General features: G+C 58.0%; 3 protein-coding genes across 8 annotated transcripts; all 3 read right to left on the bottom strand.

Annotated features, from left to right (window-relative positions):
* Positions 1 to 931: 931 nt before the first annotated feature.
* Positions 932 to 7,336, bottom strand: ENTREP3 (endosomal transmembrane epsin interactor 3). Of its 2 annotated transcripts, none has more exons than XM_056122682.1 (12): positions 6,590 to 7,336; positions 6,363 to 6,419; positions 6,048 to 6,158; positions 5,846 to 5,965; positions 5,611 to 5,718; positions 4,561 to 4,733; positions 4,338 to 4,437; positions 3,940 to 4,009; positions 3,134 to 3,688; positions 2,074 to 2,142; positions 1,721 to 1,941; positions 932 to 1,630 (listed from the first exon to the last, which is right to left on the bottom strand). In XM_056122682.1, exons 1-12 carry the CDS (start codon positions 6,812 to 6,814, stop codon positions 1,457 to 1,459), a joined length of 1,983 nt encoding a protein of 660 aa, XP_055978657.1. In that variant the 5' UTR covers positions 6,815 to 7,336; the 3' UTR covers positions 932 to 1,456. The 2 variants fall into 2 exon arrangements, with proteins under 2 accessions (XP_055978657.1, XP_055978656.1); XM_056122681.1 differs by having other exon boundaries at positions 4,561 to 4,736.
* Positions 7,337 to 7,741: 405 nt separating this feature from the next.
* Positions 7,742 to 12,764, bottom strand: SCAMP3 (secretory carrier membrane protein 3). Of its 2 annotated transcripts, none has more exons than XM_056123171.1 (9): positions 12,574 to 12,764; positions 12,156 to 12,233; positions 11,467 to 11,589; positions 11,258 to 11,378; positions 10,913 to 11,041; positions 9,665 to 9,824; positions 9,464 to 9,565; positions 8,872 to 8,989; positions 7,742 to 8,141 (listed from the first exon to the last, which is right to left on the bottom strand). In XM_056123171.1, exons 1-9 carry the CDS (start codon positions 12,637 to 12,639, stop codon positions 7,995 to 7,997), a joined length of 1,044 nt encoding a protein of 347 aa, XP_055979146.1. In that variant the 5' UTR covers positions 12,640 to 12,764; the 3' UTR covers positions 7,742 to 7,994. The 2 variants fall into 2 exon arrangements, with proteins under 2 accessions (XP_055979146.1, XP_055979148.1); XM_056123173.1 differs by lacking the exon at positions 12,574 to 12,764 and adding an exon at positions 12,333 to 12,502.
* Positions 12,765 to 13,346: 582 nt separating this feature from the next.
* On the bottom strand, positions 13,347 to 22,838 carry CLK2 (CDC like kinase 2). Of its 4 annotated transcripts, none has more exons than XM_056123370.1 (13): positions 22,564 to 22,838; positions 20,741 to 20,910; positions 19,948 to 20,173; positions 19,153 to 19,237; positions 18,737 to 18,803; positions 18,518 to 18,634; positions 17,141 to 17,307; positions 16,320 to 16,414; positions 15,126 to 15,255; positions 14,947 to 15,029; positions 14,712 to 14,791; positions 14,442 to 14,532; positions 13,347 to 13,879 (listed from the first exon to the last, which is right to left on the bottom strand). In XM_056123370.1, exons 2-13 carry the CDS (start codon positions 20,908 to 20,910, stop codon positions 13,694 to 13,696), a joined length of 1,497 nt encoding a protein of 498 aa, XP_055979345.1. In that variant the 5' UTR covers positions 22,564 to 22,838; the 3' UTR covers positions 13,347 to 13,693. The 4 variants fall into 4 exon arrangements, with proteins under 4 accessions (XP_055979345.1, XP_055979344.1, XP_055979343.1 ...); XM_056123369.1 differs by having other exon boundaries at positions 19,153 to 19,240; XM_056123368.1 differs by having other exon boundaries at positions 19,948 to 20,176.
* Between the last annotated feature and the right edge of the window lie 188 nt (positions 22,839 to 23,026).

The raw sequence follows: 23,026 nt of genomic DNA on the forward strand, positions 1-23,026 counted from the left end.
GTCCCTCGAGCACCACCAGGAGTAATTCTTGAGTGCAAAGCCAGGAGTAATCCCTGTGCATTGCCGGGTGTGGCGCAAAAAAAAAAAAAAAAGAAAGCAGAGGATCTTGATTGGACTATTCTACAATGTATGGAGAAAACAGAAAGAGGAGTAAAGAGGAGAGGCAAAAAGGGGTATCGGTGACCAAGAGAGGAGAGCATGTGGGAAAATAGAGTGTACAATATCTTCAACGGAAAAGAGACATTTAGGGGGAAAGATGTAGATTCTCTAGGCCAAACACATCTGAGAGGCAGGTGGGCAAGGGCAAGTGTCACTGAGTCCTCTTTTTAGGGGCTGAAAACATGACCAGTGCCTGGGAGACAGGGGAGGAAGGAGCCAGAGATAAGTGGGCAAGGAAAGAATAGATAGCCAAGAGAAGGAAAGGAAGAGGTTCTACACTATCACAGAGACACAGTTAGAAGCTGGAAATAAACAAATGTGTTAAGGGGGTTATCTTGTCCTACTTTTTTTTTTATAATTCATCTTTTTTTTTCCTTTAATGTAGGAGTTTGTCCTATTAGTTTTGTTCTGGGGCCAGACATGGCTGTGCTCCCAGCTTCCCCCTGGCTCTGTGTTCAGGGATTATTCCTGATAAATCTTGGGGGATATGTTGGTACTGGGGATTGAACCCAGATTGGCAACTTGGAAGGCAAACAAACACCTCACCTGCTGTACTCACTCTGGCCCCTTCTCTTATGTTTATTTTCTTTGGGGCAGGGATGCACAGCCAGTGGTGTTCACGGATCGATCACTCCTGTGCTTCTCTGGGGTCCATACGTGGTGCTGGGGATCAAGCCAGGGTCATCAGCATGAAAGGTGAGTGCTTTAATCCCTGTACTAGCTTTCCAGCTGTCCCTAGATGATTAAAAAGGAAAAAAAAGGCTCCAGCAGAGAAGGGGAAAATTGAAATTTATTGAAGGCTTACTTAGTGTGTTCAGAGCTTTACAAACAGGTGTCCTCACAATGTTTTACGGATCAGGCAATTGAGGTTAAATAACTTGTTCGGGTCATGCAGCTAGAGGTGGTAGAGCTGAGGGGCCACCCAGACGTTCAAGGCTTCCAGCCCCACCAGCCCATCCCATAGGCACTGCCCTTGGGGCCTCGAGGCCATGTCAGGGATCAGCATTCCTTTAGTGACGGGGGGAGCCAGCCCTTAATTCCCTTTCCTCCTCCGATGCTGTAAGCAAGGGGGTCTCTTCGTGGCTGAATACCCATGCAGCCCCGCACAACAGCAGTGCCCCCAGCCTGGAGGGGCAAGGCCAAGCAGCAGGAACCCCCCAGGTCAGAGGGGCTGGAGTAGTTCTGGGGGGGCATTCAGCAGGTTTTTCTTTTGTGTCGGCCAATGCAGAGGGGCGGTGGGGGCTGCCGTTGCCTGTGGCCCCAGCACTCATCTGGACCTGCTCGCCCCACGGCGTGGTCAGAGTCTGGTCTCCCGGCTGCCCCCGTTAAGGCTGACGCTGTGCGGCCGGGCCCCACGCTCCAGCCTGCGGCCAGACAGGAGGCGCCGCAGGGAGGAGCCGGAGCTCAGATCCCCACAGCTTCGAAGGTGGAGGCTCTCTCGGCCAGGCCGGCCCCATGGGCTCCGGGGCACCTGCAGCAGGTGCAGGAGAGAGCATCAGCCTGGCCCAGACCCAAGCCCGAGACCCTCGCAGGGTGCTTCCCACATTCCCCCTGTTCTTACTGGTTTGTGCCCATGAGTCGGACTCCCATTGGATTCTGGGGTCCTCCTGGACATCTGAAGAAAACGACTGACCAAGCCCCGGCCTGGCCAGTTGCCCTTTAGGTCCCCCAGGGAGTGGGCCGGGGCAGGGCCGGAGGGCAGCGGAACCTTCTGGAAGGTGGGCACAGGGCGCCGTTTCTCGGCTGAGCGGGCACGTAGCAACTTAGGGGAAGGGCAGCGGGCTAGACGGAAGAGGCATGCTTCAGAGCACAGCCCTGGAGGGAGAGAGGGGGGTGGGGATGGCAAGGGCAGGAGGACCAGCAACACCCTGGCACCCCTCACTCCCCGGGCAGCCCCTCAGGCAGATGCCTGACCTGTATCTGCAGAGGACATGGAAGGAGCTTCTTCCTCAAGCACTTTGGTATAGAGGTCCCTGAAGTCAGCTGCGGGGCGAGAGGGGGGGCAGTGCGTGGAGGCCCTCAGCACCTCAGCACATGCCACAAAGACCCACCCACAGAGGCTTTTTTTTTTTTTTGCTTTTCAGGTCACCCCGGGCGATGCACAGGAGGGGTTACTCCTGGCTCACGCAGTCAGGAATTACTTCTGGCAGTGCTCAGGGGACCATATGGGATACTGGGAATCGAACCCGGGTCGGCCACGTGCAAAGCAAACGCCCTACCTGCTGTGCTATCCCTCCAGCCCTCCCCCAGAGGCATTTCTGCAGCTCACCCCTACCATCGCTGCCCACAAAGACCTCTAGAGGCTCAATGGCACCATCCATCCAGACAGGGACTAAAGCAGCCTGGCGGAGGCCTGTGTCCTCATCAGCCTTGGGTGAGTAAGGCAGAGCTGAGCATTTTCCCTCCCTTTGGCAGCGTCTGCCTCTGGGTACTGGCAGGGATGGGTGTACTCAGATCCTCATATTTCAGGGGGAGAAACCATGGCTTGTAGATAATAAGGTCACTGGCTCTTGCTGCAAATCATGGAAAGCCGGGGCCGGGGAGAGAGCTCAGAGGGCTGGACCCTGTGTCCGGCCAGCACAGGCCAGCGGGTCCAACTCCTAGCACCACATGGGCTCCCAAGCACACATCACATAGCCCTGGGGATCCCAGCACCGAGATCCCTTCTCAGATTTGTTTTTTTGGGGGGCCACACCTGGTGGCATTCAGAGTTTCCTCCTAGCACTGCACTCAGGGATCACACCTGGTGGAGCTTGGGGAACTCTGGTGCTGGGGATCACACCGGTGGCCCATGTTCAAGTGCGGTGTTCTATAGCTGCAGTTCCCCTCCCAATCCCTCCTCCCGGACTCCCCTCGGTTATCTACTCCAGCACGGACATGGGTCTAGGTGGGGAGTGCTGGACACAGCCCAGTTTTCCTCCCCAGGGCCCCAGGTACTGCTGCACCCCTGGGACATGAGGCGGAGGGAGCTCACCGTGGTCGCTGGAGGTGGTGATGCCCGGATCGCTGTGCGACCGCGGCAGCAGCAGCGGAGACGGGGGAGCCGGAGGATGAGGCGGCCGGAGCCCCGGCGGCGGGGTGAGGGAACCTGAGCTGTCGCTGAAGCGGCGTGGGGGACCCCCGCGGGGGGGAGGGGCGGCCGCGGGGCGGGGACCCCCCCGGGGCGCGCGCCGCCTCAGCTCGGGGAAGCAGGGCCCCCCCCAGGGCGGCCAGCCCTCCAGGCGGTGGCAGCTGCGGGCGGCCGTGGGGGCCCCCAAAGGCGGGGGCGCCTCGGGGGCGGAGCAGGAGTAGGAGCGGGCGGCCCGCGGCGGCCGCCGGGGCCCGGGGCTGTCCTCGAAGGGGCCTCGCAAGCCGCAGTCCAGGCTGAGGCAGTAGCCGGCGCGGCTGCGTTGGATGGAGCGGAAGAGCACGTAGTCGACGGAGCGCACGGAGCCCTGCAGCTCCAGCAGGCACGAGTCCTCGGACGGGCTCGAGCCGCCTGGGAGGTCACCGATGGCCGACAGCACCAGAGACCCGCTGTCCATGGACACTGTGGGCAGCAGGAGGCGCTGGGGAGCAGTGGCCTGGCCAGGCCCAGGCGCGCACTGTTCTCAGCCCTAGCCTGGTCGGGGCTTTTGCCCCAACTGGTTCCCCTGGAGGATTCGGCTCCGTCCAGGCTTTCCAGAAGCCACTTTTCATCCCTCTGGGCCTCAAACTGCCAACTCGGCCTCGGCCTCCTCTCCCCCCCCCCCCCCACCCGCCCCGCCCCGCCCAGATCTACGCTCCAGTCCTTCTGCTCACCATCTACAATGGAGGCAACACGCTCACACATGCAGGAACCATCATGAAGCTGAGGGTCGAACAGAGTGGCCTGCAAAAGGTGTGTGGGGGGGGGAGCGGTAGGATCAAAGGCGAGAGCGGGAGCTGCCCCCACCTTCCCTGCATGCACGAGGCAGGGCCACATTCAACTCTAACTTTGCCCCTGGGTACCAGTCACTTCCTCAGTTTCCCCATCAGGAATCCTAGTTCCCACCCCACTCCCCACAGGCTCTAGGAAAGATCAGAGCAGACAATGGACAGATGGACAAGCCAGTGCTAGGAAGGAGAAGGATCATTAACCTTTGCCTGGTGAGTGTAGCTCACTCAGCTTCTCCGGCCCTACCCCGCCGGCTCCCTGTGCCCCGGCGCCACTGGCTCACCTGGCTGTCTCCGCGGAGCCCCATGACAGCCTCATAGGAAGGAGGGCAATCGGTGGGGTACAAGGGCACTGGGCTGTCCATGGATCCATTGTAGGTGATGCTGCGGGCAAGAGGGAGAGGCGCGAAGCCTAGAAAACAACGAACTCCGTGCACAGATGCCGCCCCCCCCACCCGCCACAACATTGCAGGTCCCAGCCCGTTCACTCCCTCAGCCGGACCTCACCTCTGGGCATCGGTCTCTGAGCTGCAGGTGTACTCGGGGGGATAGTAGGGCGGTGGGGGCACCGGGGGGACAAACTCCTCCAAGTCCAGCATGGTGTGCAGGAGAGGGGCTGGGGGTGGTGAAGTACAGCTCAGGGGCCCCAGGGGGCCTGAGACCGAGCGCTCCGGGGCAAGCTGCTGGAGAGGAAGGCAGTCAGCACCTCCCCCCACCTCCCCATCCCATCCAAGAAGCTTCATTCCAGCTGTCCCCCACAGAAATAGTGCTTCCCTCTATGCCTGCCCTACCCCAGGACCTCTGCCCAGTGAGAAATCTTTCCTTTTGAACATCCCACCTGTGCCCACATTCTTACCTGCTCTCTGACATCAATCCTTTACCCACATCTTATCTAGAGGTCTCTCGTTTTGTGTTTATTTGTTTGGGGGCCACCCCTGGATGTGCTCAAGGCTTACTCCTGGCTCGATGGGTTGTACTCTGCCTGCTATCCTATCACTCTGGCCTCGATGAGTTGTTTTGATTTTTGCAAGGTGGAAAAGGTCCACATCCAGCTGTGCTCAAAGCTTATTCCTGACAGTGCTCAGGGAACCCAGTGCTCTGAGATGAAACCTGGGTTGGCCACATGCAAGCCAGCACCTTTCCTGCTGCCCTTTTTCTCTGGCCCCTAGAACCTTCTTTTTTTTGGGTGGGGGTCACACCCAGCGATGCTCAGAAATTACTCCTGGCGGTGCTTGGAGAACCATATGGGATGCCAGGGATTGAACCCACGTCAGCCGTGTGGCAAAAGCCCTACCCGCTGTACTATCACTCCGGTCCCACCTAGAACCGTCTTGACTCCTTGACTCCACCCAACTTCTAGTCCAACTCTAATGCCCCCTCTCCTGTCCTGTGGGCTTTACTTACTCCCCGACATTTTCATTTCCCCTTGGATCCCCAACCAAATCTCCCAAGACCAAACACCACTGCAGCACCCTCTAGTGTGGACTGTCACCCTCAACCAGTCCAGCACACACATACCTGCAGGGCCCTGACCCCAGGGATTCCCTCACCACTCACTGTGTGCACGAGGTCCAGGGAAAAGATCTGGATGCAGCAGACAATGGCTGAGAGGGTGCAGATGATGGCGGCGCAGACGGTGAGCCCACAAACGCTGAAGAGGAGGTTCTGCAAGAGGAGGGGAGAAGTGCTCTGGCTGGGGGGATAAATCCCACCCTGGGCCTGTGAGGCCCTCAGAAGGGAGGCGAGAGGGAGTAGCCTGAGGTGGTGCTTGGACACAGGGCTTCCTGCTCACCTTGAGGGCCCCCCTGGCCTCGTCACAGGTAGAGTTGGGGGCAACTTTGAGTTCCTGTCCAGACTCTGGGCAGGGTCGCAGGAGGGGGATGGGGGGGCAGCACACACAGACTTTGCCTTCCTGGGTATGAGTGGGGCGGCAGAGTTAGAGGCGAGCCTGGAGCTCTCCGCCCCCCACCACCCCAGCTCTTTCTGGATCTCACCACAGAGCATTCTCGGAAGTCTCGGGCCAGCTGAGCGTTCTTACAGGAGAGGACAGAGCCCGCCATGCTGAGCATGACACAGAGCACCGACAGCAAGGAGAAGAAGGAGATCTGCGGGGGGCACAGGGTGCAGACTCAGGCCTGGGTCCCAGGGGAGGACCCCTCCACCACCAACGGAGCTGCGGCCACATCCTCAGACTATTGGCGCCTGGCTGACAGGAACTGCGCAGCCGAGTCCCTTCTCAGGGCGCAAGCGGGCACCCCCCCCAAGGGGCTGGGCAGCTGCCTGCCAGTGCACCAGACCTTGGCACCTACCACAAGAGTGAACGGCCGCTTCCAGGACACGATGCCAACCACCCCGGAGAACGCCAGCTGGGGACAGAGTGGTACATGTTCAGCCTGGCAGGGGAGGTGCCTGGTGAGCTGCTGGGGCAGGGTGCACGCAGCCTCATGAGGGGTAGAGGCCAGGCTGCCCCCCTTGTAGCTGGCGGGAAGGGGTGGGGCTGGGCAGCCTCTCCCACCCGCCTCTACACCCCACTCACCGAGAATCCAGCCCAAGACGGGCAGGACCTCTTGATGCTCTCGGTGGTGGTGACGCTGGAGGCCACCATGCTGAAGGTGACCACCAGGATGCCCAGGAGCACCTGGGCCAGCCCCAGGGTGAGCAGAGCCTGCAGCCAGGGTCGGTGGAGGCGGAGGTGGGTCAGGCCCCGGGTGCTGGGCCGGCTGGTCAGCGAGCGACTGGAGTCACTAGGAGAGGGCATCATGCCTGCCGCCCGGGCGCCGGCCCCCTCTGGCGCTGGGGCGCATCTCAGAGGCGCCCAGGGCCCCGTCCTTCCTCCTCTCCAGCCCCCGCGCTCTAGAGCCCACCCCCCGGCTGGGTCCCTTGGGGCATGGCCCAGGGACGCCAGCTGCGGAGGGGGCCCAGGGAGGGGCGTCACGGAGGGGCCGCGGGGTGCGCCCTCCCCACTGGAGGGGCACCGTGCCCGCGGCAGAGATGAGGACGCGGAGGCACCGGCTCATCGCATCTCCCGAGCCAAAGGGGTGCCGAGAAGGGCCAGGCCGGGAGTGAGAAGAGGGCGGCGGTCGGGAGCTCGGGGAAGGGCGGGGTAAAGGCGAGAAGGAGGCAAAGAAGTCTGGGGCCGGCGAGGGGCGCAGCGGACCCCGAGGCCGCTTGGTGGGGAGAGGCCTCGGCGCGGCCGTCTGCCCGGTGGCCTGTCCGCGCCCCTCCCCGCCCCGCTCCGCGGCCCCGGCTCCGGCTGCAGCAGGTCCGGGCCTGGGGGCGGGGGATGGGCCTGGGCGGGGGCGGGGGCAGGGGCGTGGCGGAGGGCCGGCGCGGTGCACGCCGGGAGTTGTAGTCCCTGCCGGAGGCTGGGGCGAGGCAGCGGGTCGCCACCGTGGGCCCCAGTCCCAGCCCCTCCCGGGCAGCCCGCCCGCCCGCCCTGCTAACAGCCCTTTCCGCGCCGCCTGGCCGCACCCAGCCTTCCCCGCAGAGGCAGTGGCGCCCGGCGTCGCTAATGGAACTGGGGCGAGGTTCCGGAAAGGCTCCAGATGAGGCTCCCTGCCCGCCCGCGTCCCGCTTCCTCCCGTAGTTCTCCTCCCTTCCCTGGTGCCCATCATCTCCCACCAGGCCTTGCTCCCAATACAAACTCCAGAAAAGAACCCCCAGTTTCAGTTCCACTCTTAAATTTTTACTTTTTTTTTTTTTATTTAAATAACCGAAGCAACAGCCTTGGCACAGCGGAGGGAGACTGGGCTGGGGTGTGTAAGAAGGTGGCAGCGGTGACAGTCACAGTGGGCACCCCGCACCCCTTAGTCAGGTTCAGCAGTCACGGCCGTGGGATTGGGGGGCGCTACAGAAGAAACATCAAGTAGTGATGTGTTTCGGAGTCCCGGACAGGGGCCTTGCGGGCACCCTGGGGCGGCAAGGCCAGGCACCCCGTGGGGTCAGGGGGCCCGGAAGGCATTTTCGGCAGCCCCAGCGGCTGCATTGGCCGCGGCAGTTCGCACCGCAGGGTTGGAGAAGACACCAGCTGCAAACTCCTGCTGGGCCTTCTGAAAGCTGGCACCTGTGCGGCGGTACAAGGAATGGATCTGCAAGAGAGGACAGGCATTGCAGTCCACAGCACCGACCCTGAGTACTACCTCAGCTACTTTCCCAACACTGTCCCGCATACCAACTCAGCCACCATCACATATGCGCAAGCACACACACACCACCTCTGCATACTGTAACCTCAGCCACTGTCTCAAACACACCATCTCCACATACCACACCTCAGCGAATCTCTCATAAACACACCTACCTCAGTCACTGTCACACACCATCCTCATACCATCTCAGCCAGTCACACACACACACACACACACACACACACACACACACACACTCACTCCTACCTCAATCACCGTCACATACCATCCCTGCATACCACCTCAGCTACTGTCACAATACACACCTCAACCATTCACACCCATACCTCAACCACTGTCAGACATCCCACCTCAGCCACTCACACACCACACCACACACACACACACACACACACACACACACTAACATAGAAACCACACCCACCACAACCCACCAGCCCCCTTTACCATTCTCCCACACCACTATACACCACACCCTATTCCCACAAACACCTTCACCACACCCTCCCTCAACACTACCACCAAACACAAATCCTTTTTCAATCTTCTTCCTCCATCTCCTACCAGGGCCATTAAACCCGCTCATCAGTTTAGCCCTCCCCATTTCCTTCTTGAAGTTTCCTCCCAGGCCCAAGGGACCCATGATCTCACTCTCCCCACTGCCCCTCACCCGCTTTAGCATCACAATTCCCAGCACAGCGATGCCAGTGAAGAACAGGGCCACCAGCAGCATGAGCACAGCTACGGCCGTGTTGGTTTTCAGCACCACCAGGGCAGAGATCCAGCCACTGTAAGCAAGGAGGGAAGCATATGGCAATGATGAAGGGTAATGCACATTATCACACCTGCGGTGCTGTCCCACCTTCTCCACTTATGTTGTGAATTCACCCTCTTCTCAACCATCCCATTAAGAGCTGCTCCTCCTCTGTCTGGCAACTTTCCAGGGACCATAATCGCAGAGACAAGACATCTACTCTCCTCCGAGTTTAAGGCCAGCTCTCCAGACTTCCTTGGTTAGGGACGCCTCCAGGAAGTCTCTTCAGATCACCCTAGGCAGCCTTCTTCCCTCCCTCAGTCCTGGTCTGCCCTGACATGTGTCTCCGCACCACCTGACTCTTACTAAACTAGCCCTGTCCGAGGATGAAGGCCAACACTTCCTTCTCTGAGCAGCTGAGTCCAGCACCCAGAGCCCAGTACTCAGGGGGGACTTGGCTGAGGGGCAAGGGAGGAAAGGGTGCGAAGTGGAAAGTGGCCTCACACACCTGAACCCCCATCCAGGAATGCCAATGGCCTGAAGGACATAGAGCACGTTCTGTGCAAAGAAAATGAAGAAGAAAACGAAGAAATTGAAGGAACTGTCACTCCTGTGAAGAGAAAATACGGGGGGGGGGAGGGGAAATAATTAGGGCAGAAGGAACAGGTGTGAGACCCATCCAAGGTTCCCCCTCACAACTCCCACTTACCGGAAAGCCTTATACATGGGGCGGTACCAGCAAACGAAGGAACAGGGAGTGAAGAGAAGGATCCAGAGGATAGACAGCCCAAAGCCTGAGCCATTGTTGGTCTCCACGCAGAAGCTGGCCAGGCAGGCCAGGAAGTTCAGGAGAAGCGCCAGGGTGCTGCCTGAGAGAGGAGAATGGCGTGTGTGTCCCATACAGGTCCACCCATGGCCTCCCCAAATGGGAAAGAGAAAAGAAGGCGGCTTCTCAACAAGCCAATGTCAATGATTCACAAGCTCCTATGTCAAAGATACATAAAGGCTTCAGGATACACTTAAGCAGGGGGAACAAGGGGAGAGGGCAGAGGTTAAGAGCATACCCTTGCCTCTGCGGGGAGTGGGCAGACCTAGTGGTGCTGTGGGGACCATGTGGTTTCAGGAATCAGATTCAGGGACGCAAACAAAGCATGTGTACTAGGGACTGGCCAGATAGTACAGTGGGTCGGCCATACAACAGGCCAGCCATTTGTGTTATACACAGCAGGTTCGATCCCTGGCACTGCACTGGTGCCCTGGAGTCCGCCAGGAGTGAGCCATGAGCACAGAGTCAGGAGTAAGCCCTGAGCACTGAAGGGTGTGGCCCAACAAACAAAACACACACACACACACAAACAAAAACAAAAACAAACAAAAACAAAGCATATTACCAGCCCTCAAAACTGCCTTTGCTAGGAGGCTGGAGAATAGTACAGTGGGTAGGGGTAGGGTGTTTGCCTCGCATGTGGCCAATCTGGGTTCGAATCCCAGCATCCCATAAGGTCCCCTGAGCACCGCCAGGATTAATTCCTGAGCGCACAGCTAGGAGTAACCCCTGTGCATCACTGGGTGTGACCCGAAAAGCAAAAAATCAAAACAAAACAAAAACAAAAACACTGCCTTTGCTAGAAAAAAATTCTATACACTAATAAAAGAGTGGCCCAGGAGATTCCTGAGAATTTTTTTTTTTTCAATTGAGTCGCCTTAAGATACAGTTACAAGCTTTCATGTTTGAGTTTCAGTAGGGGCTTCTGAGGAAAATTAACCCTAAACAGGTTGCTAGAGGGAACTCCCAAAACAATGCCTAGTGTGGCACCCAAATCCAGTCTCCTCCCCCCACAATTTAAGGTGAGTGAGCTCTAGGGCAGGAGCACTGTAGCACTGTCCTCCCGTTGTTCAGAGAGATATACAAATTACCACTAAACTCTTCCTCCCAAACAAGCCTCTCACTACTCACACATCCAGAGGTAGTACATGGTGGATACCGTCTTCTGAAAATCTTGAGGGATTTCCATGGAGATGTCCTGGAAAAAGCAGGGCTGAACCGGGCAAAACGAAGGTAGTGGAGGCCAGTTTTTCTGTCGCGCTGTACGGCACAAGAGAGAGAACAGGGAGACCCAAAGGGTGACTCCTAGTATTGCTGGGTGTGACCCAAACACCAAAAAATCAATCACCAAACGAAAAAGACAGGCTTTCTAAGTAAGAAGTTAGGAAATGACAGTCAGAATTCAAAGCAGACTCCATTCCTCTCCAACTGTCTGGAAGCTTCCCTGTGACCGTCAACTTCTCAGGACCCACTTACTGGCTGTGCCCCCCAGGGCGGCGTGCTGCAGCTCCCGCTCCCTCCGGTCCAGCTCCTCTGCCTTGCGGTTGAGCTCCTCCTGCTTCTTTCTCAATTCAGCGGTGGCAGCTGCGGCCGATGCCTGAGTGTAAGCAGCGGCAGAGAGCTGAACGCTGGGGCGTCCCCTGTACCGGCCCATCCATGGCCACCGGCCGGCCCTCCCCTTTTACCTGGTTGCTATAGGAGCCATAATTCTTGGGTTCTGTGGGGCTGAGCTTCCTGGAGGACTGCAAAGTGGGAGCGGAGGGTGGAGGCAGCGGGCCAGGAGCAGGAGACGCATAGGCTGGTGCTGGCTGGTGGGTTTGGAAACAACCTTAGGGCTCTTCCAGAACAGAGGAGTCTGACTGCCTTAGACACAGACCTCATGACCGATGGCAGCAACCCTCCCAGAAGCAGTGAACAGGCGGAAGATGCCAATGGCAGAGAGTGCTCTGACTACCCCAGTCAGCCCTCATTGCCCTGTCCATCAAATTCTTCAGCAGGAACTCAGAGCACCGATCTCAACTCTGCAAAACGCTTTCCCAATTCCTATTTCAGCGGGACAAACAGAAACCTCCTTCCCTGCTTCCTGACTGCACAACTAAGCAGTCTGGCCTCTTCCCAGCTACATTCTCCCTCCGCCCCTCCCCCACCCCAGAAGCCTTCCTGATGGAACCTTGGTTCGGCCCCGCCAGACTCAGTCCTCGGGGAGCCCACCTTTACATAAAGCTCCCACGGGATCGCTGGCCCGGGGCCATCCCTTGCGCGGCCGAGAGGCAGCATCGCTGTGCCCTTTCCTTTGCCCCCAGAAAAGCGCCCTGTACCAGACAGTGGGGTTCGCGGCCCGCCCTCCTCTTCCGTGTCCTCCCCGGCAGCTCACCTCTCCCGTCTCAAAAGGGTTGTACACGTCAAGCGTGGCATACTGCGGGCTGGGTCGGTGCTGGATCACGGCGGGGTCCTGCGGTAGAGACGGGGGGGCTCAGTGGGGACCGGTGCGTGCCTCTGGGGGGGAACCCTCAGAACCCTCTTCCACTGCCGGTGGCGCTCAGGAACGTACCTCGGGGGCCGCGCTTTTGTCCCACGGCATGCCCCGAGTCCTTCACCCCACACTGCCAATACCAGCTCCATCCAGGGGCCGGGCCCGCCACCCCCACCGCGCTCGCGGGTCTGGAGTCACGGTCGCCCCACGTGGCGGCCCTCCTCTGGATCAAATGTCACGCGAGGGACGACGAGCGCGCCCGACCCTCCAGCTCCCAGCGGAATCCACCCAACTGCCCCGAGGAGCCTGCGCAAGTCACCTGAAAGGGGTTGTCGAGCTCGCCGCTCTCGGCGAAGGGGTTCCCGCCGTCCCGGTTCTGGGCCATGTCTGCCGCAGCGGCCCGGGCCGCCCCCGCCCTCCGCGACCCCCGCCGCGGCAGTGGCGGCAGCGGCTCGTCTCGATCCTTGCGCTTCCCTGGGTCCGCCCCGCTCCGCGCTGCACGGATTGGCCACCCCGACCGGAAGAGTCGCAAGGATTCCCGCAGCCGCGCCGCGCCGCGCCTGCGCCACAGCCCAGCGCGAAGACGGAAGTGCCCCACGTGATGCCCCCCACCCACTCCGCGGAGCCCTGAGCCGCTCCGCACTCACGTGACTTCCCTCCCGCAACGAACTCCATTTCCCGGCGAGCCACGCGCCCGATCCCCCCACCCATCCGGTTGTCCCGAGAGGTACGACGGGAGTTTGCGGCCGCGGCGGGCCGGACTTGGTAGGACGCCTTCCCACAGTTTTAGAGACAAGTTTTCTAAGCCCGGGTTCCGCGTTCTTCCCTCCCTCCCCCCCCCGCTCCGGGGGCCCGCCAAACTTCCTCCCCTGGGCTCTTTCCAGACCAACTCAGCCCTACCTCAGCGCCCCTCTCTGAGCTCAGCTGCGATAAACAGGGCTCCACCCGCCGCTCTCTCTTGGAGCCCAAGGGGAAGGCGGGGGTGGAGGGGGCTGGAGGTGGGGTGCATAGTGGAGGCCAAAATGGGGCTTTCACCCGCAAATGCTCACCCCTCCACCCCCACATCCCAAACCTCAACTCCAGGGCTGGGGGTCAGATGAAGCACGTCATTTTATTTCACAAAGACTGTACAAAATTCCTTATAAAACAAGCGATGCCACCGAATTACTTCCGTCTGCCCCCATCCGACTCAAGTGAGGGGCAGGCGAGGGTGGAATGAGTGTGGGGCGGAAGAGCATTCTGTACAGGGCAGGGGTGGAGGCGGAGGTACCAGTTCTTTCGTATTTACTGTACATATTTACTGTACATATTCACAGCTAGAGAGGGAGCCAGGAGGAAGGAAGGGGCTCTGGCTCCGTTCTCGTGTATAAAAAAGCACCAGTGTCCTGGACTGGACCCCCACTGCTGTAAGAGGTGCAGGGAGGCCCAGGGCCCGATCGTCACCGACTGATATCTCGACTGGAGTCCCACAACTTGGCGTTGGGCTGATCAGCCCGGAGGCGGGCGAAGAAAGGATGCTGAAGGGCTTCGCCTAAGGTTAGTCGCTTGGCAGGTTCATACTCTAGCATGCTTTCAATCAGATCGAAGAGCTCGTGGTGTTCCTCTGCCTCTGAGGTCAGATACCGCTGGTGGTGGAGGGCAGGAGAAAGGTGAGGCACAGCCAGCGCCTAGCAAACCCTGCCTTCTTCACGGCCCTAGCTTTCCATCTCCAAGCAGCAAGGCTCTGCTTGCAATGATGATGAGAGCTGCCCTACACAAGCACACCATGACCCGCAGGCCTGATATTACAACTCAACCTACCTTCCTACTAGCACAATTACTCCTTCATACTCTTTCAAAGTTCTTTCTACTTGTATATCCTTGTCAACTTCATGATTCTTCTTTAGCTCCTCATTAAAATGTAAGCTCTTCAAAGGTAGTTTATTCTTTTCTGTCTGACCTAAAGAATCCAGGACATGGCTTTGATGTCTGGTTGACTCAACAAAGACATGACTGTCTAACTTCCTTCCCTCCACAAAACCACTCCCTTTTTTTTTTCTCCTCGTCTAGTGGCCAAAGATGTCTTCTTTTTGTTTTCCTCCCCATTTTTCCTAACCCTTTGCCTGTTAAGTGTATTCCAGGGGCAAACCACCATAAGGAGGAGGTGACCTCTGGGTGGTGGGCACTTTTATCCCCAGCTTGGCTCACCCGCAATGGTTTGCAGTTTTCTCGAACATAGCGCCCGGCTGACGTGTTTTCATCCCAATCCAGGCGACCCCGATAAAAATATTTCTGTTTCCTAGAGTGGAAGGGGAGGTTGAGGTATCAAGAGGTGCCTCTTGTCACAGGATAAATCCCTCCCCCCCATCTAGATTAGCTGGGGAAGGTGCCCATGGGTGGGGGGGAAATGATGTGACACTGACCAATTTCGTGGAAAGGAAAAGAAAACGGGCTAAGTCCCTCCCAGTTCAGGTTCACCTTGTCTTTCGGATCATCCGTGAAGGGATAGGACCCAAGATCCTTTCCATCATTGCTAGATGTTCTCTGTTGTCATGGGTCTGGGGAACAAAGGCAGAACTGAACATGGGGACAGGACGGGGATGCTAATGACTTTATGCTAGGAAGAGAAGCGTCGCGAACAAGTGGGTCCTCAGCAGACCAAGAAACAAGAGTGGAAGACGATGGGTGGTAGCACTGAGGTACCCACCCCTACCTGGAAGAGGGTGAAGCCGACATAATACTCAAAGATGATGCATCCTATGCTCCACACATCACAAGGCTGGGACCAGCCCAATTCTGGGGGAACGACAGGAGGGAAAAGGCATTAGGTTCAGAGATCCCCTTTAACCACACCCCCGTGCAGACCTTAACCACCACCTTTGCCCTGCTTACCAAGGATGACCTCTGGGGCCCGGTAATGGCGTGTGGAGACAATGGTGCTGTGGTGCTCATGATCAAAGGTGGCACTGCCAAAGTCCACAACGCGCACGGCTGTACTCTTCACACTGCGCTCATCTCGCTTCTGGGAGGCAAGTGGAATGAAAGTGAACCACTGTGGCCCAGATGGCAGATTTCCCTGCTGTTCTCTCATGTACTTCAGGTCTCAAAAAGTTAGCTGTGGCCTCTGCCTGTTCCCACCAAGCCAGAGAACTGTCTCCTTTGGAACACCCCTTGCAACCTGCTTCAGGCCTTCAGGAGAATAGGACTAAGGAAAGCATACAGGTCTTTATATATAGGAAGACTAGCTCTAGGACTACTGTGTATCTTTTCTGCAAATGTGTAACAGTTGCAAAGAAATCAAGGAGCTCCCTGGGCTAGGATCTCCCCTTTCCTCCCAGAAACAGAAATCTAAGAAAGAGAAGCCAGCCCAAACCAAAAACCTTCAAAGCATTTCCACTTTCTTACAGTTTTGAGCTATTTCTCAAAATATGTTCTCTTTCAACTTTATGATTTGTGGGCCACTCCTGGCAGTGATCAGGGCACTGTATGGGTGCCAGGAATCAAACCCCAGCCAGCAATGTGCAAGGCAATTGCCTTACCCACTGTACTATGCTCCAGACTCTTCTCTTCCAAATTTAGTCTTTTTGTTTTTTGCTTTTTGGGTCAGACCCGGCGATGCACAGGGGTTACTCCTGGCTCTGCACTCAGGATTACTCCTGATGGTGTTCAGGGGACCATATGGGATGCTGGGAATCGAACCCGAGTTGGCTGCGTGGCCACGTGTAAGGCAAACATCCTACCCGCTGTGCTATTACTCCAGCCCCCAAATTTAGTCTTTTGCAAAATTCCCTGGGCCAGAGAAATAGTACAGTGGGTAAGGCACTTGCCTTGCATGCCATCGGCCCAGGTTTGATCCCTAGCACCCCACCGGGTCCTCCAAGCCCCACCAGGAGTGGGCCGTGAGCACTATGGAGGGTCACCCAACAATAAAATCCCTTTCCCTCCTTTTAATCTGTTGTGGCATTTTAGCTTGACTCAGGTAGAGCCAGACTGGGAGAAAAAAGAGTGAAAGGATTCGAAGGAGCAAGGCAAAGTGGCTGGCTGCTTGCTTCCACTGGCCAAGGCTAGAGACCCCATTCATCTCACCTTCTCTAGGTTGTAGGTGAGCTCATAGTCCGAATTCACAAAGAGAATGTTTTCAGGCTTGAGGTCCGTATGTGTCAGCTTGTTATCATGGAGGACTGCAGGGGAGAAGGCCAGGTTAGACTGGGTGCAGGCGGCCAGGGCTGACTGGCACTGAGCCCAGAGCTGGGGAGGCGGCAGGACCAGTGACTCGGCTGCTTTCTGCTCAACTTCCAAATGAAATGCCTGGTCTAAGAGCTCCTCACTCACTTACATAAGACCTATATGTGGTCCTCAAGTGATGGACAAGATGTCTTACTGCAGGTTCTATGTTTGTCCCAAGTCTGACCCATACATGAACCCGATGCTCATAACTCCGTGAAACCAGCATGCTCTGAAGATTTAAGAGGAAGCTGGGACTAGACCCAATTCCCTACCCGGCCTTCAGCTGAATGACCTTGGCCCACCAGGACCTATGCGGGGCATCTCCTCTCAGACAAACGTAGAGCCTCTAGCATGAGGAGTCTTTTTGTCTCTCTGAACATGCTACCTGACTTACATTTTCCCAAGAAAGGAAAATGAAGGGGGAAAGAGGCAACCCAGTATTTTAACTCCAAAGGCTTTTTCTTCCAGCGTCAGTCGGACTGGAGCTAAGAGCAATGGGTGATGGTGAAGACACCAATCAAGGAGCAAAGTCAGAAGAGGTGATGTTAACAAGCCAGGAAATAGAAGAAGTATGGAGCACCAAGATGCTTATTTAGGGACTTCACCAGTACACAACTGACAGAAGAGGTCCCATGGAGGGAGGGGCGCCCCCAGAGTCCACCTCAGCCCGCCCCACTCACACTTGACGGCCTGGCACAGCTGGAAGGCCATGTGGCGCACTTGGTGGATGGGGTAAGGCAGGTAGTTGTTGTCTTTGAGGAAATCGAAGGTGCTAAGGCCCAGAAGCTCAAAGGAGATACACATGTGGCCATGGTAGTCAAACCAGTCAAACATCTGGACACAGAGGCTGGGAAGAAAGATGGGGGGAGGGGACGTTGGATGAGCTGCCATCGCCCCACCACCCCTCCGAGGGATGCCGCAGCGTTGAAACTCCAGGCATGCCAGCTAGTGTGACCAGGACATTCCTCTTAGGTAAGGAATGCTCTTTTTGGCAGACCCAAGAAAAGAGATGCTACCGAAAGAGGTGCAGGCAGGGTTAATACTACCAGCTTCTAAGTGTTTCCCGGCATTTTATATCATTGTAAAAAATCATCTCCTTGTTGAAGAGCCATCAGGAGTGCAGAGCTCCAGGGTGGGCTCTGGATTGTCAGACTGTCACTCCTGATTCCTAAAATTCACTCAGCACCAGTCCCCACCAAGCCCTTGCCCAGTCCCCCAGAGTCAGGTCTTCACTCAATGTTCTGTATTCGGCTCGTGAGAGTTGTGAACAGAGAACAGCAGATATCTATGTGGCCTCATCTGCAGAATTTTAGGTATGAAAAATTCCATTTTTGGCTGCGGAGGGCTCCAAGGGCTGGCATGCATACTCCTCCTACTGGAGGCCCAGGGTCAATCTCCTGGGCTCCACCCTGCAAGCAGCCCCTGTGTACTAAAGGGGCTAGTCTGTGCACTAAAGGTCACAGCTCAAATCCTATCCCCATACCCATTTTGGGGGGGCTGGGGGGGTGTATATCCCATTTAGAATGGCCCACATCCCAACTTGGGGTGTTTTTCTTTTATTTCACGGGATCTCTTTTAATTCAGTTTTGTTTGGGGGCCACACCTGTTGGTGCTCAGGACTTACTCCTGGCTCTGTGCTCAGGGATCACTCCTTGTGGGCTCCAGGGACCATATGGGGTGCCGGGGATCAAACCCAGGTCAGTCACATTCAAGGTAAGTACCTTATCTGGTATACTATCGCCCAGGCCCCCTAAAACTACTTAATGAACAAAACCCCACCCCCTCAAGTTTGGAATAAAAATGTTAACTCTGACTCAGGGCCATTTCAGGGCCATATGCCTGCAGAGGCATCCTGGCTGAGAAAGCACACTGTAAATGGGATGAATGCCACGGACCCTCCTTTCCATCCCCGATGCTCTGCTACTCTAAGATGAGGAACAGCAGATGGATGGATGACATCTCAGGTTCCCCTGGCAGCTTAGCCCAGGGAGGGGGGTAGGTATCCTGTGCAAGGACAGAGCCTCCCAGACACCCCCAGGCGTTCCCTGCGGGCTCACTTCTTGTTGTCGGGGTCCTTCTCATTAATCTTCTCTAGTACGTTGATTTCAAGTCGAGCTGCCTCCTTGTACTTTTCCACATTCTTAATGATCTTCAGAGCGACCCGAGCCCCACCCCTGTGGGTGGGCAGGAAAGGATTTGATTGGGAACTACTCCTTGAATCCCACTCCTGGGGCTCAGCTGACTTGATGTGGAGTGGCGAAGGGACAGACAGGTACCTGCGATGGTCGACACACTGCACCACGCGGCCGAAGGTGCCTTCTCCCAGGGTGCTGACGATCTCGTCTGAAACGAGACAGCAGGGCGGGGGAGAGGGAAGGAGAGAGCGAGGGGAATGAGCTGCGTTGGAAGGGGAAAGGGAACCATAACCTGGGGTGAGATGAAGGAAGGGGGGACAGATACAGATGGTCACAGGGGAAGAAAACCCCTGCACGAGTCCCACCACCTTTAACCCAGGGGCCATGAGAGCTGGGAGTGGACAGCAGAGGTCAGTTCTCAACAGCAACTCCAACCACCCAGATAAACACCACCACTGAGAGAAGGCAAACGAGGCTGTGGCTCAGGGTGGCTTGGGGGCGTTAGGATGGCTATGGGACCGTTACAGGCTATGGGATCGTTACGATTCGGCTTGTACATCGCTCTTGTAGCCAGTCCCCGACGTGGTAGATGAGGTGGCCCTCAGCGTCGTCCTCTACACTCTTGGCTCTCCGGCTGCTGTGCTGCTGGCGGGGGGCGGGGGGGGTCGGAGCAAGCCAGGTGTCGGAGCGGGGGCCGGGAGTCGGGGTGGGTGGTGGAGGGGTCACCGGTCACAGGCGCCCAGCCAGGGGGGACAGACGATGATGGGGGACAGTGGAAGGGAACACGTCAGATGCAGTAAGGCGGATCAGGGTGAGAAGAGAGAGCGGCGCATAACCCCAAGTCCCAAACCCCACATGGGGACAGGGAGAGGCATGGGCAGAGCCGAGAGTAGTGTCGTTGCCAATGTCACCCAAAGCCCCATGCTCTAGGCGATGCCCTTCCAAGCAGGCACACGTTTCCTCTCCCCTTGCCCCCACCCCAGCTTGCCTGCCAAGTGGGGGCCATGGAGCCCAGGGCTTGGGGCAGAAAATGGCATTTCACAAGCAAGGTGCCCACTTTCGGGTGGAAACCTCTGGGCGCAGCATTGCTGCTCCCAACTCGGTAGCCCGGCATGCGCGCTGGGGTGGGGGGTGGGGTGTCATACTGCTCCGTGCCCACATGTCTGTCTCCGAAGCAGATTTCGGGGCCCCCCAGAGCCAGAGAGCTTCTGAGAGAGTGGTGAGGCTCAGGGCCCGCCTTAGTGTTCATGCCCCGATTCTCAGGCGAGAGCAAGAAGATTTGGCACTTACCAGAGTCCCCAGGAGCCTGAAGCACAGGGGAGGGAAGGGGAGGGGCCTGGGCTGGCACTCACCGAAGAGGAACGGCTGAACGTGCGGCTGCGTCGCCGGCGCCGCCGGTGCTTCCTGCGGCTGCTGCGCTGGCTGCGGTAGCTGCTGTCCTCCCGGTGGTACTCGTAGGAGTGCCGGTAGTCTGCATCATAGTAGGCCTCGCCCCGCTCCCGGCTGTAGTCGTTGCGCCTGTAGCTGCCACAGTATCGACGGTCGTAGGCCCTCCGGTCCGAGGATCGGTCGTCATAGCTGCTGCGGGACAATTGACACTCACCAGGCGTACCCGGTCGGGCCATGTGCCTGCCACTCCACGGGGCCGGGCCACCCTTGGTGAGGACAAAGGAGGCAGCCAGGAAATGGCTCAGAGAGTAACACGCCACCTGGGGAGGAGCGAAGTGCGTGAGCAGAGAGAGGTCACCAGGACAGCCCCCCTCCTTAGTACCACAATGGCACAAAGAACCAGCTCTCCTTGCTGCCTCTCCTCTCCACCATCAAACCAGAGCAGCCCGAGCTCGGGCTCTGCTGCTGTTTCATCAGCTACCCATCGGCCACTGCCTGGCAGCGGCTTGCCCCTTCTGTCTCCACTTCTCCCTCGCTCTTCAGAGAAGAGGAGGTGTATTCTGGGAAGTTCTCACGCTAACCCAACAGGCTGGATGTTCCCTAGGCCTCTCACCAGAAACTTCCTCCTATGATACCTCTCAACCCCTGAGCACAAGTGGCTCACTTTTAGCATCTCGAGCACTACCTTCACCCCGCTGCCTGGCACGGAACTGAGAAATGTCTGTGGAAACACGGCTGGGGTGCCCCTGGGCGCACCTGCGGGAGCGGACATGGTAGCTGTCTTCACGCCGGCGCCGCCTGGTCCGGTCACTGCTGCTCGACCATGAGTGGCTTCTTCGTCGCTTGTGTTTCCGGCTCCGATAGTGCTCATGGTAACTTACTCTGCTGCCTCGATCTGAGGAGTGGTACCGTCGGGGATGGGGCATCTGGGAGGGAAGCAGAGGCAGACACAGCAGGGAGAGTGAAGTTTTCAGCAGTCTGGAGATGCCAAATTGCTCTCTGATTCTGTTCTCCACCTCTTTGAAACACCTACCACTGCCTCGTCTTCCACCGTGCTTGATCTTAACACCTACTACTAAACCAAGAGCACATTCCCTTACTCATACTGGCTGAAACTCTCCAAAGCGCCTCCCCTACCTCTCAGTACTCCTCAGACATGACCCTTTGAAGAGCTTTGGATCTGGGCCCCAGTTTGAGACAGTGTGTAAGATGACCAACAGTTCATCACTGGCCGGGAGCAAGGACAGCTGGCAATACTGAGATCTCTGTAGCTCAGGAGACTAAAGCAAGCCTTGGTCTATGTTATCATGACAAATGTCTATCATTTAACAGTGTATCTTATCTCCTGAGCTAGACTACTTTGTGCCCCAAAGGTAGGAATCCAGTTTGCCAGGTTTCTACATGGAGTAATACAGACCAGTCTACCAGGTTCCTACATACAGATTCCTTCGTAAGAGATGACTCTCATCCCTTGAGCTTTCTAGCTCTGTTGTTGTTTTGGGGCCACACCTGGTGGTGCTCCAAGGTCACTCCTGACAGTGCTTGAGGTACCATATGTGCCTCCTGTGTGTAACACAACACTCCACCCCCACTCCCCAGGGGGAAAGGGGCACACCTGACAATGCTCAGGGGATCATGTGCTGCTGGTGACTGACATGAGCCTCCTGCATACAAGGCATGTGTTCAATCCACTGTGCTATCACTCTTGTCCCCTCATTCTGAAGCTCATACCTCAGCCTAAAACATCCCTCTACATTCTTCGATACAGGCGGGCCCAAGCTGTGGCCAGCTTCCCATCTGGCCCTTTCGCCTCCTGTGGCCAGAATAACTGATTTTTAATTAACGCCGGTTTGACGTGGCTAACAGCTGGCCACCGTCCACCTATTAGAACTGAAATGGCATGGTGCACAAGTCCTTTTCTCCTCGGAGAAATCACTGCCACAGTCTAAGATCAGACCAAGAGAGTGTGAAGGAAACAAAGCCGGGCCGGGGACTTACATCTGGGGCTGGGGGCGAGGATCAGGTGTGGAAAAGGCTTAGGACTCCAACATCTGGCTCCCATTATGATCGACTCCCCAACCTCCCTATACTGCGGGGGACGCCTACACCCGATTCGTTCCCGGCCTAACAGGGCCGGTAGGAGACCAAGAATATGCAGGCGGCGGCTTCTCCCAGCGAATCCAGCCCCGCTCCCTGCTGTCCCACACATGTCACTTACACAGGCTGCCCCCCAAATGCCTCCCAAACACCTCCAAGCCTCCTGCACTTCTGGACCCTTTCTCAAAAGGTCCGGCGACCCCCCCCCCCCCCCCGCCTCCCGCCCCAGACTCCCAACTCTTTTCCCGATTCTCCCAGCGACACGGGGCGGTGTCTTCCTCCCGACCCAACTTTGCTCTCTGGCCGCGCTGCTGCCCGCGGGAAGCGCGCCCGAGCGTCCTCCTCCATCGGCCCGGGGCTGCCGGGCCGCTCCCCAGGTGCAGCGCGTCCCCCGGCCGCTCCCCGCCGCACCTCGCCCAGTCCCCGCCCGCCCGCGGTCGCCATCTTCCCGCGCGGCCTCGCGGCCCGGCCCGCGCGCTCACCGTTCTGGCGGCGAGGCCCGTGCGCTTGTCCCACAGGAAGTCCGTGATGGCGGCGGCACTGCGGCCGGAGTCCCGGCACCCCCGCGGCGACGAAGTGCGGCTCCACCCCCCGCCCCGAGACCCCCGGGACCTCCCGCCTCGTTCCCGGGCTCCGCTCGGGTCCCGCCCGCCCCGGCTCCGTCCCCGCCCCCGGGATCCGCTGGGCGCCGCTCGCACCGCCCCCGCCCGGGGCCCGATCACAGCCCGGTCTCCGGCTCAGGCCGCTCCGCTCCGCCGCCGCCACCGTGAGCGAGCACGCACGCGCGCACGCACGCACGCACGCACGCGCGCCTTGCGTCGCTTCCCATCGACCCCCCCCCCAGCCCCGCCCCCGGGGGGAGCGCGAGTCCGTCGCGAGAGCCGGGGACTGAGCGGAGGGCTGCCCGGGTCCCGCTCGCTCCCGCGTCCTCGCCGCTTCCCCCAC

Source organism: Sorex fumeus, unplaced genomic scaffold, assembly GCF_029834395.1.
Source record: "Sorex fumeus unplaced genomic scaffold, SorFum_2.1 ptg000047l, whole genome shotgun sequence".
Lineage (NCBI taxonomy): Eukaryota > Metazoa > Chordata > Mammalia > Eulipotyphla > Soricidae > Sorex > Sorex fumeus.

Coding starts and splice junctions, on each gene's coding strand:
- SCAMP3 (XM_056123171.1), bottom strand. CDS start 12,639: ATGGCCCAGAACCGGGACGGCGGGAACCCCTTCGCCGAGAGCGGCGAG. Junction 11,590..12,155: donor ACCCTTTTGAGACGGGAGAG/GTGAGCTGCCGG, acceptor CAAACCCACCAG/CCAGCACCAGCCTATGCGTC. Junction 11,042..11,257: donor CGCCCTGGGGGGCACAGCCA/GTAAGTGGGTCC, acceptor TGTGCCGTACAG/CGCGACAGAAAAACTGGCCT.
- ENTREP3 (XM_056122681.1), bottom strand. CDS start 6,814: ATGATGCCCTCTCCTAGTGACTCCAGTCGCTCGCTGACCAGCCGGCCC. Junction 6,159..6,362: donor AGCGGCCGTTCACTCTTGTG/GTAGGTGCCAAG, acceptor TGCCCCCCGCAG/ATCTCCTTCTTCTCCTTGCT. Junction 2,143..3,133: donor CACCACCTCCAGCGACCACG/GTGAGCTCCCTC, acceptor CTCGCCCCGCAG/CTGACTTCAGGGACCTCTAT.
- CLK2 (XM_056123367.1), bottom strand. CDS start 20,910: ATGCCCCATCCCCGACGGTACCACTCCTCAGATCGAGGCAGCAGAGTA. Junction 18,804..19,152: donor GGACTGGCTACAAGAGCGAT/GTACAAGCCGAA, acceptor GTCTCGTTTCAG/ACGAGATCGTCAGCACCCTG. Junction 18,635..18,736: donor CAGTGTGTCGACCATCGCAG/GTACCTGTCTGT, acceptor GCCCACCCACAG/GGGTGGGGCTCGGGTCGCTC.